The 14103-nt window shown below is 36.0% G+C and overlaps 1 protein-coding gene across 2 annotated transcripts in view; it reads left to right on the top strand.

Moving 5' to 3' along the window:
• The first annotated feature begins 474 nt into the window (after positions 1 to 474).
• LOC100167464 overlaps positions 475 to 14103 on the top strand; it is a 34644-nt gene continuing 21015 nt past the window's right edge. Inside the window, exons 1-3 of one of the 2 annotated variants that reach the window (XM_001945829.5) lie at positions 475 to 878; positions 2272 to 3542; positions 7969 to 8199. In XM_001945829.5, the coding sequence (XP_001945864.2) occupies positions 844 to 878; positions 2272 to 3542; positions 7969 to 8199 (1537 nt within the window). In that variant the 5' untranslated portion in view covers positions 475 to 843. The remainder of the gene's footprint in view (positions 879 to 2271; positions 3543 to 7968; positions 8200 to 14103) is intronic. The other variant, XM_008191630.3, reaches the window with a different exon arrangement.

The following is a 14103-nucleotide window of genomic DNA, read 5'->3' as shown; positions in this document are numbered from 1 at the left end:
AGTTGTAGCGTAAAGTAATAGGTATAGGTATATACAATAACATATGCGTTATCGGAGTAGGGTTGTCGGCGAGTGAGGGGGCGGGGGAGGGGGGTCGGATTTTCAATGCCGGTCCTCGGTTGACCTTGCAAAAGAAAGTTTATAACAAATGAAAGTGGTTTTCACTTGTGTGTGCGAGTGCGCGCGCGTTCTCTTCTTCTTCTCTTCTTATATTCCTCTTCTTTCTTCTCCTTCTCCTCCTCTTTCTTCTCCTTCTTCTTCCTCTCGTTCCTTCCGTTCTCGGTGCAGCTGTATTTCTACTATTATAGCTGTAATATATGGGCCCGGTGATTTTTTTCCCTTTTCCCTTATTATTCATATTTTTTTTTTGTCGCCACTGCCGTCGCCGCCGCCGTCGGCACTGCGCTCCTGCGGCAGCGTTGGTGGTGGGAGTTTGGTCCCGACGACGCGACGGTCCGCGGCCAACAGCAGCACCAAGTCCGATTCCGAACGCATCAGTCCGATCTGTCCGCTCGTGCCGTCATGCCGGCCCGAGAACACAGCACTAGTTCTACGTCGTCTTCCGGTCCGCAACCGTCTTCTGTAGCAGTTCGCGAATAACGATCAAATCGACGTAATCATTTTCCTATAGTAAATTAGTGTCCGAGGAATCGTGTTTCTATTTTTTTTTAAAAAAAGCTATTCATTTTTCTTTCGATCGAGCTTTATCAAATAATTTTTTTTTCAAATTAATTTTCACGTACCCAATTACATAATATCGTATAGGTATTATATTTAATTTTCACATAAATAAATGGCTGGAGCGTTTTCGCGTTGACACCGGTCATTCGTAATATTCGCGTCATGTTCGCCATGTCACCGAGATGCAATCGTCTGAGGTAACTATAATAAATTAATATACCTTCCTCCGATATATTATTGTCATGATTTCCGAGTGCACAGTGTATCATTATAGCGTCAGGCACATGCAGTGGATGACTTTAATTTACCTATAATGCGGCGTTTGTATACACTAAAATTAATAGGGACCTGGATTTAACTCTGACTTGTCATAAATAATAGACGTGGTATCAATACAAATAATATTATTAATTCTGATAATGGTAGATTTTTTATAATACGAGTACATAAAAAATTCGCCTTTTTAAATTTAAATAAAAACATTATCGACTTTCGACGTAGATACGTAGGTAGGTACTATTATAATGTATAAAAATGTTAGTATGGTGTGGGGAGGGGATGCTTAGATTTTTAAACAACCGTGTACGAGACTATGTAGGAATAGAAAATATTATTCTAAATTATGGCGTTACAGTATACTTAAGAAAAAATAAAAATAAAAATAATACTAGACGAAAATCCACACCGTGGTCTGGGTAGAAAACTCTATAGATGACACAGCGTTGATATTAAAAAACTGATGATGCAGTCATAATAACAAATAACGTTATAAATAGGTACAAAATCGATTTGTCTGCATCTGATGTAAGGGGGTGTGTTTTTTGTATCTTTTTCTAATTGTATATTCGCAATGATAAGTAACAAATGCGTGGTGTCGTTTGGCGAGTAAATAATTTAGTTCTTAGGTATCTTGATGTCATTGTATGCATAATATCATCTCCGGTGCTAATTTTTGTTTGTACCTTGTAGGAAAACACTGGCAATAACTAATAGCCAATCGCACACCAATTTATTTCTCACGATCAAAACCCTAAAATACCTATATATTATAGTTTACGGATTACATAATATATGAATTTATTTAAATAAAAAATACAAATATTATGTTATAATACATTTTTGTTTTGGTCGGATGTCTCTTATAACATGGTATGATATTATGTGTGACCAACGCCGGAAGAACGGTTTGCTCACAAGTCGTTTCAGAATAAAAGGGTCCTAATAATATATTAAGAGGACGCCTACGAACATTAATCGTTTCATTCGTTTGTCACTCTTGCTACGCAGTCATAGTTGAGAAACAAAATTGTATACACTATACAGACGACAATAATATTTGCTGAGTCGTAGAGATATTTTATTTTATTTAAAGTTTATTTAAGTTGAAAAACTCAAAAACAACGGATTTTATAACGATGAAATAACTTTTTTACTCAAGTGCAACAGGTTCTTTTTGCGTAAAACGGTTTTCACAAACTATATAATTTATGAGCGTGACTTGTGACGTAATACATTTTTACCTAATTTCTGCACATTTTTTTCCTACAACATAATGTATCGGTCGTTATATCTGTTAAATGATTTTTACAGGTGTTTGTTAGTGTTTTTACCCACCCTGGCCGCGGTGATGTTGTTGGCCGATCGATGTCTCGGGTCCGACAATAACAACAATAATAACGGCACGACAACAACGACCGTCATTTCCAATCCCGAACTGTCGTCGTCGTCCCCATCGTCGTGGATCGCTGCCACTGCTGATTACCCGACGCAATCGCCACTGACGAACGGCGGCAACGAGACGGCCGGGCAAACGGCGGTCGGAAAACCCAGCAAGTTCGACGAACACGTGGAGGACTGGCAGTACGTGGACGACCCGCTGAAGAACGTGACGACGCTTGCCGAACCAGTTCCCATGATTGCCGGTAACTCGACCGCGTGCAAGATGTGCTCGATCGACAAGTCCAAAACCCGGCGGAACAAGCGCAATCATGACAACCGGTTGTTTAAGATGGCCGTCAAGTCGTCGCGACACCGAGACCTTTACGCCCAACTAATGGCCTCGGTGGCGTCCAAACAATCGTATCGGCGGAAGCGGTTCCGCCGTACTCCAGCCCCTTCGACAGCCGAGTCGTCCACGTACAAGCAGTTGTTCCGGTACAAGCGGTACCGACGCTCCGTTGCTGTCACCGCAGACACGGCTGCAGACATCGCGAACACAGCTGCAGACACCACGGACACAGCTGCAGACACCACGGACACGGCTGTGGACTTTTCAGTGGCACGTTTGTCAGCATCCAAACAGCTGTACCGGCGTAAACGTTTCCGGCGTTCCGCGGTAGCTGCATACCCGAACGGAATGATCCGACCGTACCACTATATCAATAATAACAACCACCGATACCAGCAGCAGCAGCAGTACGGGCCCTCGCTGTCCGCCGACCTGCAGCAACAGCAAAACCGCCGTCGGCGTTACCGGTACGCCGCGGACCCGTACCACCACAAGCGGAACGGCGCGGCGGCCACTACGTGGGACCGTTCCGCCGAGTTCCGGCGCCGGTACCTCAGGTTCCCGCCCACGCACGACGCACCGCCACCCGCGTACAACAACATCGTCAACAACAACAACCCGTGGTCGCCAGCCGCCGTGCCACCAGGCCTTCTGTCACAGCAACAGCAACAGCCTTTCAGCTATTTACCCCAGTACCCGGTCCAACAACAACAACCACCACCGTCCATGGGGCCTAGGAGTCCCCGACTCGTGTTCCGGGACCCCATTGACCAGGGAACGCTCCAGGCGCCGTTCGGTGGTGGACCCAACGGACTCCAAGACCTGTTGGTCTCGCAGCCCGATGACGTCAAAGGTCAGTGCCAGCGCGCTTTTAGAAGGGTGGGCCATGTGAGTGGGGAAGGGGGAGGGGTGGTAGTTGTGGGTGCGGGTGATGTACGTGTCCTATATTATACTACTGATAATATTTATTTTAATGATAATAACGACGTTCAAACAAACGCCGTTATACCACTAGAATATAATAATATATTATCAAGTGACGTAAATAATAATAATAATAATAATAATAATAATGTCATAAGTGATGACAATTTTTATTACGATACGAAAGGGGGAAAACGTGTTTTCTTGCACAAACCGTAAGGTATTACACGGAGAGAAACGATAATAATATTCGTAAAGGTAGGTACGAAACTACAACAATAATAATATGAAAGCAGCGAATAGTCTGGTCGAGCGGCTCCGCGTTGCTTACCGGTTTGTCCCGTTAACGGCGCGCGCGTTGTGTACACTGCACCGGGCGGGTTTTTTGCAGCGCCGTATTACACACACCCGTTCCGGTCCTGATTGCGTTACACAACTGAATAAGAATAATGATAAATAATCTCGTCCGATAGCCGCAGCAGAGAGTGTCTATATGACTATATATACCTAATATACCGACATTAATACCGCGGTATAGTGCCGCGGGTGTGCTCCGCACGCGTTATTCACGTAATCTTCCTACCGGACGTGTTACGCACGCACCCGATATTTACGATGACGCGATGACGGCTCGTTAAAGTCAAAGTTAAGATCGTGACGGCCGTTAAAAAAAACACGTCTAATAATAATATAAGGTAGATAGAGGTATATAATATACTATTGGCAAAACGATAAATAAACAGTTAACGGCGAATAAACACGCGGCGTTCGATTTCCCACCGGAGGACGCTTTCGCTTTTTCCCGTAAACCGACTCGACAGCACACGCGCGCACATAAGGTACTATCGATTTCCGGACACGACAATTCCCCTCCCCGGCCGAGATCATCGTCGCACCGGCGGCGGATTGCGAGTTGTACACGACAGACGATCGGGGTAAAGTATAATAATATTATAATACCATTTTATATAATATACATTGAAAGTCTGTCACGACGAGCGAGACCACCATCATCGGCGTCCCGACCGCGGATATATACTGGAAAAGTTCACCCTTGGACCGCGGTCCGGGATATCCGTGTATATAGAAATGAAAATATTTTATTTCACTTACATATACTTTACATTTTTATTTTTATATTTTCGTCGTCGATATATAATTAGTTAATAATATTATTAGCATTATATAGTAATATTATTTTATTATCATACGGTTAAGTCGTCTACAAGACGAACACCAGTGATTGCGTATTACATAGACTGTGAGCTGATGCTGCTGCTGCGACGACGGTCGGGATTTTTGACCCCAGAAACCAGCTGCGGTGCCTTGACCTCGGGTAGGATCTCGACCTCGGGATTCTCGATCCTTAATCTAATGTGGTGTCAACGATCGTCACAACAACCGCCCCCTCCCCCACAACCCCGCGCAGCAGTACCCCCCACACGACAATACTATAGTAATATAATAATATATTCAAAACCTCTCGCGGGACCTCCCCACCTCGCCACCACCACACCTCCCTACCTGATGACCGATGAACGCTGACGGACAAGGGTTATTATATATTACGACGATTCTATACCGTAACGTGCCCTTAGAGCCCGGTTCGTGCTTTTATATATACAGGGTGAATCACCGAGCACATTTGAGCCCATTTTCTTCACTCTTTAATAATGTCCATTTATTCAAATCCTTATTTTTGGGAATTTGTGTAAGTATACCTAACCGAGGACCATATTTCACGTTGGTACTTGGGTATTTTATGCTCCATTTAAGGACCCGAGGCGATACATATCAACTCCTTTATTTCTAATGAGCATTATCCGTAGGTTAAGTCGTACATTTAAAAGCTATGGATGCCTTTACATAAAATGCTCATGTACCAGGTAGGAACGACACATCTATCTAAATCGAAATTTGAACTAGTAGATTATGAATTATTTACTTGCGTGTAGGTGCCTATACTGAGAATAATAGGTAACACGTGTGTCGTATTATATATGTTGGATGATAATTTGGAGGCTATGATAAAATGAAAATTATGGCAACTAATATTAATTTATCAGCATTTTATAACTTTTAAAATACTGTCTGAGTATGATAAAGAGCAGACCCAATATTACATCTATATTACATTTTTTTAAAACCATTTTCAAGGACTATTATTATATTATTATATGCACTATCCTTAGTGAATACATTCCAATACCTAACTCTTGTTTAAATTTTGATTTTTATATAGGTACCTACATTTTTTTTTTTTAATCTTCGGTTTAACATTTTACGGTGAAAAGGTCCGTTATGATTTGAAAAAAATTGGGTTGAGCATGCTCGGCGAATCACCCTGTATGTAATATTATAATCGGGTGTGTGTGATTCTCGTTACGACAATATTATTATAGTTATACCGTCTGGAGACGAGTTCGTGTTATGTTTTTATACGGCATAATATAACAATAAGGCGTGACGACCAAAACTTTAGCCGCAGACAAACGTAATACTATTATTATTATTATTATTATCATTATCGTGGCGTGCATCCTCAACAAATATTATATATTATCCCATCATGCGTATTATAATGGGATACGGCACACATCACTCGTGTTCAAATCTCCACCGAGACAAATGTTACAGGTGTGTGTGTTCAACAGATAGCGATAACACGCCGTTCGAATACATATTATATTATACATTATGGGTACATAATATACGTCTAACACATATAGCGCCGAGAAAGGAGAGATTAAAATAATATATTTTCCTATTTGGGGCTTACATAATAATATAATATACGAATTTTATTGTGTAGTACCTGTGCGTCCCGTGTGGGTTAGGCATGTAATCGGTGTTCCCTATAATTTCCTATATATATATATTTTTTTAATTGTGAGTAGTGAGTACCTAGGTAATGTGTTTGGAGCATTTAAATCCGGTATTTTTGTGCATGATTAATTTAGAAATCAACTAATAAGTCGACTCACGAAGGATAATTAATAATACGCTGTGGGAAAAAAGTGAATCGGGTCAGATTGATTGATCTGCAGTTGCAGCCAATCGTTCCCGAAACTACAATATTATTCCAATATAATATATTATAAATTGTAATATTATGATTTATGAATATTGTATTAAATACGAAACAATTTTTTTTTGTTGTCAAAAGCACGACGGGCCCGCATGTGTTGTCTCCGTTTTACAGACATATTATTATAGTATAGTAGTAAATGTGCGTTCAATGGAACTAATATTATGTTGTGGTTTTAATATTCAATTGAATTGGCCAATATTGTCAAATTTAAAGGTAAGAATATTATCATAGATGTCTCATAGGCTTATTGTTGATATTTACATTTTAAAATCGTACTATATTTTACATATAGTTATAACTCCCATTTAAATTTAAAATATCAATAAAAGCCTATGATATGACAGATGCACTAGATAATAATATTCTTACCTTTAAGTTTGACAATAGATCGATTCCCTCCGATATTTAAGATGAAAATACAAAAACGATTGTGTTGAACGAAAAATTTTCCATATTGTACGTTTTTAAGACGGAAACAACAAATTGTCCTCTCAATTTTTAAAATTGTAAGCCTATCTATAACTTTTAAATTAACACATACAACTAATTTTATGTACGTTTGTTGACAACTCACTTTTCTATAGTTTTCTCATATAATTACCTATATTGGTATTGAGTGAGCTCAATCACTCATCACTAAAATATGCGAGGAGGTTCTATGTATGCAGATTAATAATATTTTGACTGATTAATTATTAATTATTGATAATAATATTTAGATTATAATAATATAATATTATAGTTGCACGGTTAACACTATTATACAGACATGAGTATGAGTATATTATAACACAGAGGCTTCGTTGACACTAAACACACCAATAAAATTATTAACATATTATTGTACCTACCTATACCGAGTGAGTGATGACATCAAAAATGTTAACAACTGTTGTATTCTAATTTCTAAACACGTATGCAATAATTATAAAAGACTAATTATTAATAATAATAGTTTGGTAGGACACGGACTCTGTATAAAACGACTTATTTTCACCGACAACCCCGAAAGACTCTATAAAATATTATATTAAACGAGTACGACATTTATAGTATAATAATAATAATAAAACAATAACAACTCGACTATAGTAATATGATATATAATATACGATTACATCCGACCATATCGGCCACGAGCACATTTTCGGCGTATATACCTATGTGACGACGTATAGAGCGAGAGAGCGAGCCTTACCTTGGGAACAGTTGTTCCAAATGTAAAAAAAAATGATCAGGTGAAGACGGTGGATGATGTTCGCAGATGAATGGACCGACTTGGACGTAGACAGCAAACGCAATAGTTTGTGCAATACAGGAAGATGTGAATTTTTGTTAACTTGCTGGATGGCTTCCGGTTACATTGAGAGCACCTGTGGTGGCTTCCTGTACGTCTGTTGCGACCGAAATTCCGCCAAAACGAACGAAAATATTGCTATCAATACTAACAGAGCGTCGGTGCCGGTCGACTATGGCCCAGTGACTAACGATCCCAGTAAGTCACCGCCGGTCCGCGGTTTTATTGCCTATTACACCTTGTACATCACTTTACTTATACTGTTTTTTTTTTCTTTCATTCTTCGTTTTCTGTCTAACGATAACGCTACAAACTGTATAATAACCATAATACATAATATATTTATACTATATATTATATTATTACGACCTGCTTCTGTAAAAACTTCACAAACCGTCGCCCAAAGACACGACACGACATAATATTATACAGAATAATTTTGGTTTTTTCAACGTTAGACACACATCACCACAAAAAATATTAACATTAAAACAAAATTTATTTATAAATAGTTAAAAATAGCATATAAAAAAAAAAAAAATGTTTAGTTTTCATTTTTTAATGAAAATACATAATAATATTATGAACATTTTTAATTTCATATTCCTAATCAGAATATTTATCGTAGTATTTTGATACTTACATAGAAATCGAATTATGAACGAGTGCTTTATTAGCTATTTAAGTATTTTAATCTTAGATGAACGGATCAGTGGACCAACATTTTGCGGAGTACTCCTGTGCCACTTCATTCCACTCATCTAAACTTAAATTACTTAAAAGTTATAACCACCTAACTATAACTTATTTTCTCATTCAATATTCAATTTTTATACACAATTTTTAGAAAAACATTCTTCATGTGAATTTGAAATTAAAAAACTAAAAATTATAATTATAAATATCGATAAAATATGTAAATGTGTATGAAAAAGGGTTTATGTTTTAACTATTACAAATTATGCGAAAAAAATATTTAAAAAAATATTAATAGTTTTTGTAATAATGAGTGTTTTACTCAGACTTAACGTCTCAAAAATTATTCTGTTAATAAATTATACACTAAACTAACACCAAACAAGTTATAACTTTTACAATACAGCTTTACACAAATACACAATAACCCACGCTAAAATCAAACATATAATATGAATCTTAATAATATACTTTTTATATCAAAACAAACGTGATATTTCTAATCATTAGGTAAACCATTCCATCCAATCTGTAGGTAAATCGTTGTCGATAAACCGGTAACGCGGTAACACGATTTAATATTATAATAAATTATTTACAGTCTATAGTCGAAGATAATCTTGGCGTATTTGCGTGTTAGGGCCTAGGGGTCGCAAAAATTTAGAATATTTTAAGGGGCCAGCACGTGACCGGTTTTTTTGCTCAAAAACATGTCTTACAGGAAAAACTCTCATGCCTTGTACAGTGATCCGATTTCGATAAATTTTTTTTGCTTTGAAAGAGAAACACTTTTTTACACAACGTGCATTGGACTTGGATTTTCATAATTCTATTACTAAACCATGTTATACGATTTTGAATTTTCACAAGCTTTTGTAATTTTTATTATGCTTGTTTTAAGCAAAGAGATGAAAAGTCGAAGTCCAATGCGCCCTATAGAAAGTTATCTTCTTTGTAACAAACAAAAAAAATAAATAATGGAACCAGAGCACTTTACGACGCGTGAGAGTTTTTCCTGTAAAGCATGTTTTGAGCAAAAAATCATGTTTTTTATTTTCGGTTGGCGGTGCCACCGTTGATATGTGCGCACATTCAGTGCGTGCATAGATAGCCGCTACAATCACACTCACACTAATCGTCATTGAAGACTAACAAAAATTACATGGGCAACGAAATTGCGTATTGCCTAAATATTTCCCCTTGGACACCCGAGCTGGCCCCTTAATAAAAAAATCGATGAAATCCAAAGATCGGCGTCACGAAATCATTACCTAGGTATTGTTATTATTACGGTTCGGATTTCCGTCGTCGCGTCTAGTCTATCCGAGACTGTGACAAAAAGCAAAACCGGTGAAATCGTATGCGGTTTTCACGACGTTTCGTCTGTAGTATAATAATATAATATCGGCGGCTCGCGATTTTCGCGGGGAAATCGTCACCGCGGTCACTGCGCCGGTAATCGGTAGGTATATACCTGACATATAAAACCTGTACATTATAATATCGTTGTTGTACTATTATATTGTATTAGTATATCGCGAAGAATTTCCGGATTACGACTATGGGCACTGTCATATCGTATTATAATATTATAAACGCGGCCGACGTGTAAATTATTATTATCACATTATTATGACGCGCAGACAAGCGGTTTCTCGACTGACGACAGACAGGCAAGTCGAAACGGTTTGATCGAATTAAAAAAAAAACTGATATTAACAACGCGATTATAACGTCATAATATTCTTTTACACCCGACGGATGGCGGCCGAAGTCGTTGGAGGGTAGGTGGTGGAGGGGATGATTTTTTTTCCACTGATCGATTATTTTATTATAATAATATATTATTATAACGTCGTTATATTCGGCTTTCTATGTCATCGTCGTCGTCATTATTTTTATTATATTAATAATAGTAATACTATATTGTATTTTTATTATTACGACAAACGCGTGCGGCCGTTTAACAACAATATCGCATTCACGCCGTGTCGTCAATGTCAACCGGCATAATATAATAATAACAAACATTAAGGTACGCCTATATAATATAATAATATTATGTAAAAACATAATACATTTATATTAATATTGCGACGATTAGTCTACAAATATTAATATTAATTTATTGTTCATTATTGTTGGCCGGTTGCAGGTATAATAATAATGTGATGTAGGTATGTTACTACATTTTATGTACGCGTATTCGCGCTGTATATTATAGACGGCGAGTGCGTTAAATAATAAATAGTATATAGGTACCTAACAATAACAATAATAATCTACTCGACAGTGGTTAAGTATCCCTCTGTTTGTGTGATTTTATACTACAGTATATGGACATAATATATTATTACCTTCACGTGGCCGCCATCGACTATATTTTGATTATTTATTAACTCGACTAGAATTGTGTCCTCGACGAAGACTTCAGGAGCCGTACATAAAATATAAACCCTGCAAACACGTCTTCATGATTGTCTGGTGTACCCGCAGGTTGGGTTATGATTTGGCCTGTGCATTTGTAGAAAAATGTATTCTTTTTACCTTATCTCAAAACATAACTTTTCTCAACACAAATATTGAACTACATAATATAATATTCGGTAAGTACCGACCAATTTGATTTAAAACCTTTTTTTAAAGTCTTTTTAAAGTCTTTTTTTGGTATTTTCCATAATTTACATCAATTAAAACTTTTTACTCACATTTTCAAAAATATTTTTAAATTTTTTTTACTTATAATTTTTGGAAACTCATTAAAATGATTAAAATATAGTTTTTTTCATTTCATCTTGATATATTTGTGTAAATACTTTCCAAAATCTGAATTTTAGTGCATTTTACACGGTATTTTATTTTAAAATCGTATCAACAAGTTATTTATGCAACGGCGATTAACGCATATGCACTTATTATATAATTGTCCTTTTGTGCATAATAATTGTTCTAATTTTTTACTTATAAATGTGGGGAAAACGAAAAGATTATAAAAATAACATACATTTACTTATTTGTTTTGATAAGTAGGAAAAATGTTCGCAAAGTGAAACTTAGGATTAATTTTAAAACTATCCCATCCTATAATATTTTATACAACGTTTAAAAACATTCTAAGCAAATTAATGAATATCGAGAACAAAATTTTACTTTTTCTTGAAACTGAATGGACAAAATGTTGACGTAGAACAATAACTATTACGATGTTTTCAACAAGCTAGAAATTTACCTGTCGGTAATTCTACTTCATAGAAGAGAAAGCTTTAAATTTAGCTTTGCAGTTATTAAAGGCGTTGACAAATTTAATCCAACGATTATAGGTAGTGGATGCGCGTTATTAAAAACCACAGTGTTTTGTTTTTATTTTGTATTGAACAAATACATTAATAAAGGATAATTAAAAAAAATAATCTATTATGGAATCGATCGGTTAGTATAATCAAAATTACTTGCACCGACGACGTGATCGCATTAAGCGGAACTCTGCGCTCTATTATTATTATTATTGTGTAGAAAGCGAATTTTTTTTCCGTTTGTTACGAGCAACGACAGTTTTCGTTCGAAGGACGCATGCAGTGGCCTTTCGTATAACGGCAATAATGTGATAATAATGTACAATATCGACGGTGGTTCGTAGTTATTATTATCGTAGTCGATCTCCGACAATAATATTATCCCATCCGGCCGAACCGTTCGTGACAATGTAGTAATTTAGTTCACATTTTTGGTATTACCTATACATTTTTTTAAGATATAATGGATATTTACCCCCCCCCCCTCCTCCCATTTCGTGCTACAATGGACTAGATCTTCTGATAGAAAAATGTGTGTAATGGAGTCACTAAGTTTAAAAAAAAAAATAATTAGATATAGATTACTCACGAGCTAATGTTTTCTAACACAGGAGCTATTACAATTAATATCATATAATAATAATATTGCTGACGTTGAAAGTGCTACACTTGCTCCATATTAGTCCACATTTCAGCTTGTATACCTAAGGATGTCAGAGCCTTGGCCCATAGGGTTTAAGGTGTGAACAATTCGGGCAAAATCTAGAAACCAATCAAATCAAACCGTTTCAACGATAAAAACTGCTTTCCAAATGTCACCTCGTGGAATAGTCAGATTTTGATATTTTGTTCTTTATTTGAAAGAAGAAAACTATATTTAGATAAAATATGGACTCAGATTTATAATTAACTTAATTTTACGCCGAAAAATGTTTAATAAATTTCTAAAGTTTAGACTCCAAACGTTTATTACACCTTCTGAAAACAGTGAAAACAATAATCTGTCTTTAAATGAAAAACAAATTATCATATATTATAATTAACTAATATAATTTTCAAATCTTTCTAGCCCCTTAATTTGTTTAACCTATTATTACGAAGTATTCTTAGTACTTAAATATTTAGACATTAACAATAATTATGAAACTATGACTCTTAAGAATTTCGAAAGAAAAAGGTTCGATCGATGTTTCGTCCCGTTGTTGAAATATTGGTTAACACTTCACGTTTTATTTTGGCTTGTGTATTTTATGAAGTTCATAATAATGTTAAAATATTATTATAATAATATTATGTAAGACTCAGACATAAATGCTACCTATACGATATATTGTTCAACGCACGCGACGCTTTCAAATCGAACCGATATAAAAATAATGTTATTGTAAACGATGTTTATAGATTTCCAGTTGTATATTATAGACCGGCGGATATTATACGTAACGCCTTTCTGGCTGTAATTGCTCAGTCTTATATTATTTGATTAAGAAAAAAGTAAAAATTTCTCGAAACAACTTTCGACAATGACAAATATCGTGAGCAATTTACTATTATTAGTGTTACGTTCTTACGTGTGAATATTTAATTAAATATATATTTTCGTATTACGTAATAGCTATTAATATGATTATCGTGCGATCAGTGATTGGAAGTACGCCAATAAAATATATAAAATAGTATTGTTATCTTCGACTATAGAGCCTATATCGATATTATATTATTATGTTATGATATCATTAGGTATAGTACCTAACCATTATATTATGATTTAAACATGAGCTTAAAATTTATATTTTACCTATACGAAAATACGCACCACAGTGAAAGTAAAAATACCAAAACGCTGTCTAACGTTATGACTTAAAAAATATATCACATCAACAAGTAGCAACTATTCATAACTATAATACCAAATGAACTTTTAACCGAACAAAAACTGTTATTGTTGTAGTCTAACCATATTATAGTTATCATCATCATAATCATTAAAACTTATGTCCACTTCAACTATGGGAACAATACACAGCGTATTAAAATAATACCTATGTTGTTTTCACCGCGGTAGGCCATCAAAACGCGTACCTGCCTAAATTGGAATCATAATAATAATAAT

The sequence above is a fragment of the Acyrthosiphon pisum genome, chromosome X (genome assembly GCF_005508785.2).
Source record: "Acyrthosiphon pisum isolate AL4f chromosome X, pea_aphid_22Mar2018_4r6ur, whole genome shotgun sequence".
Classification (NCBI taxonomy): domain Eukaryota; kingdom Metazoa; phylum Arthropoda; class Insecta; order Hemiptera; family Aphididae; genus Acyrthosiphon; species Acyrthosiphon pisum.
Note: the sequence above shows the minus strand (reverse complement) of the source record. Positions and strands in the feature narration are given on the sequence as shown.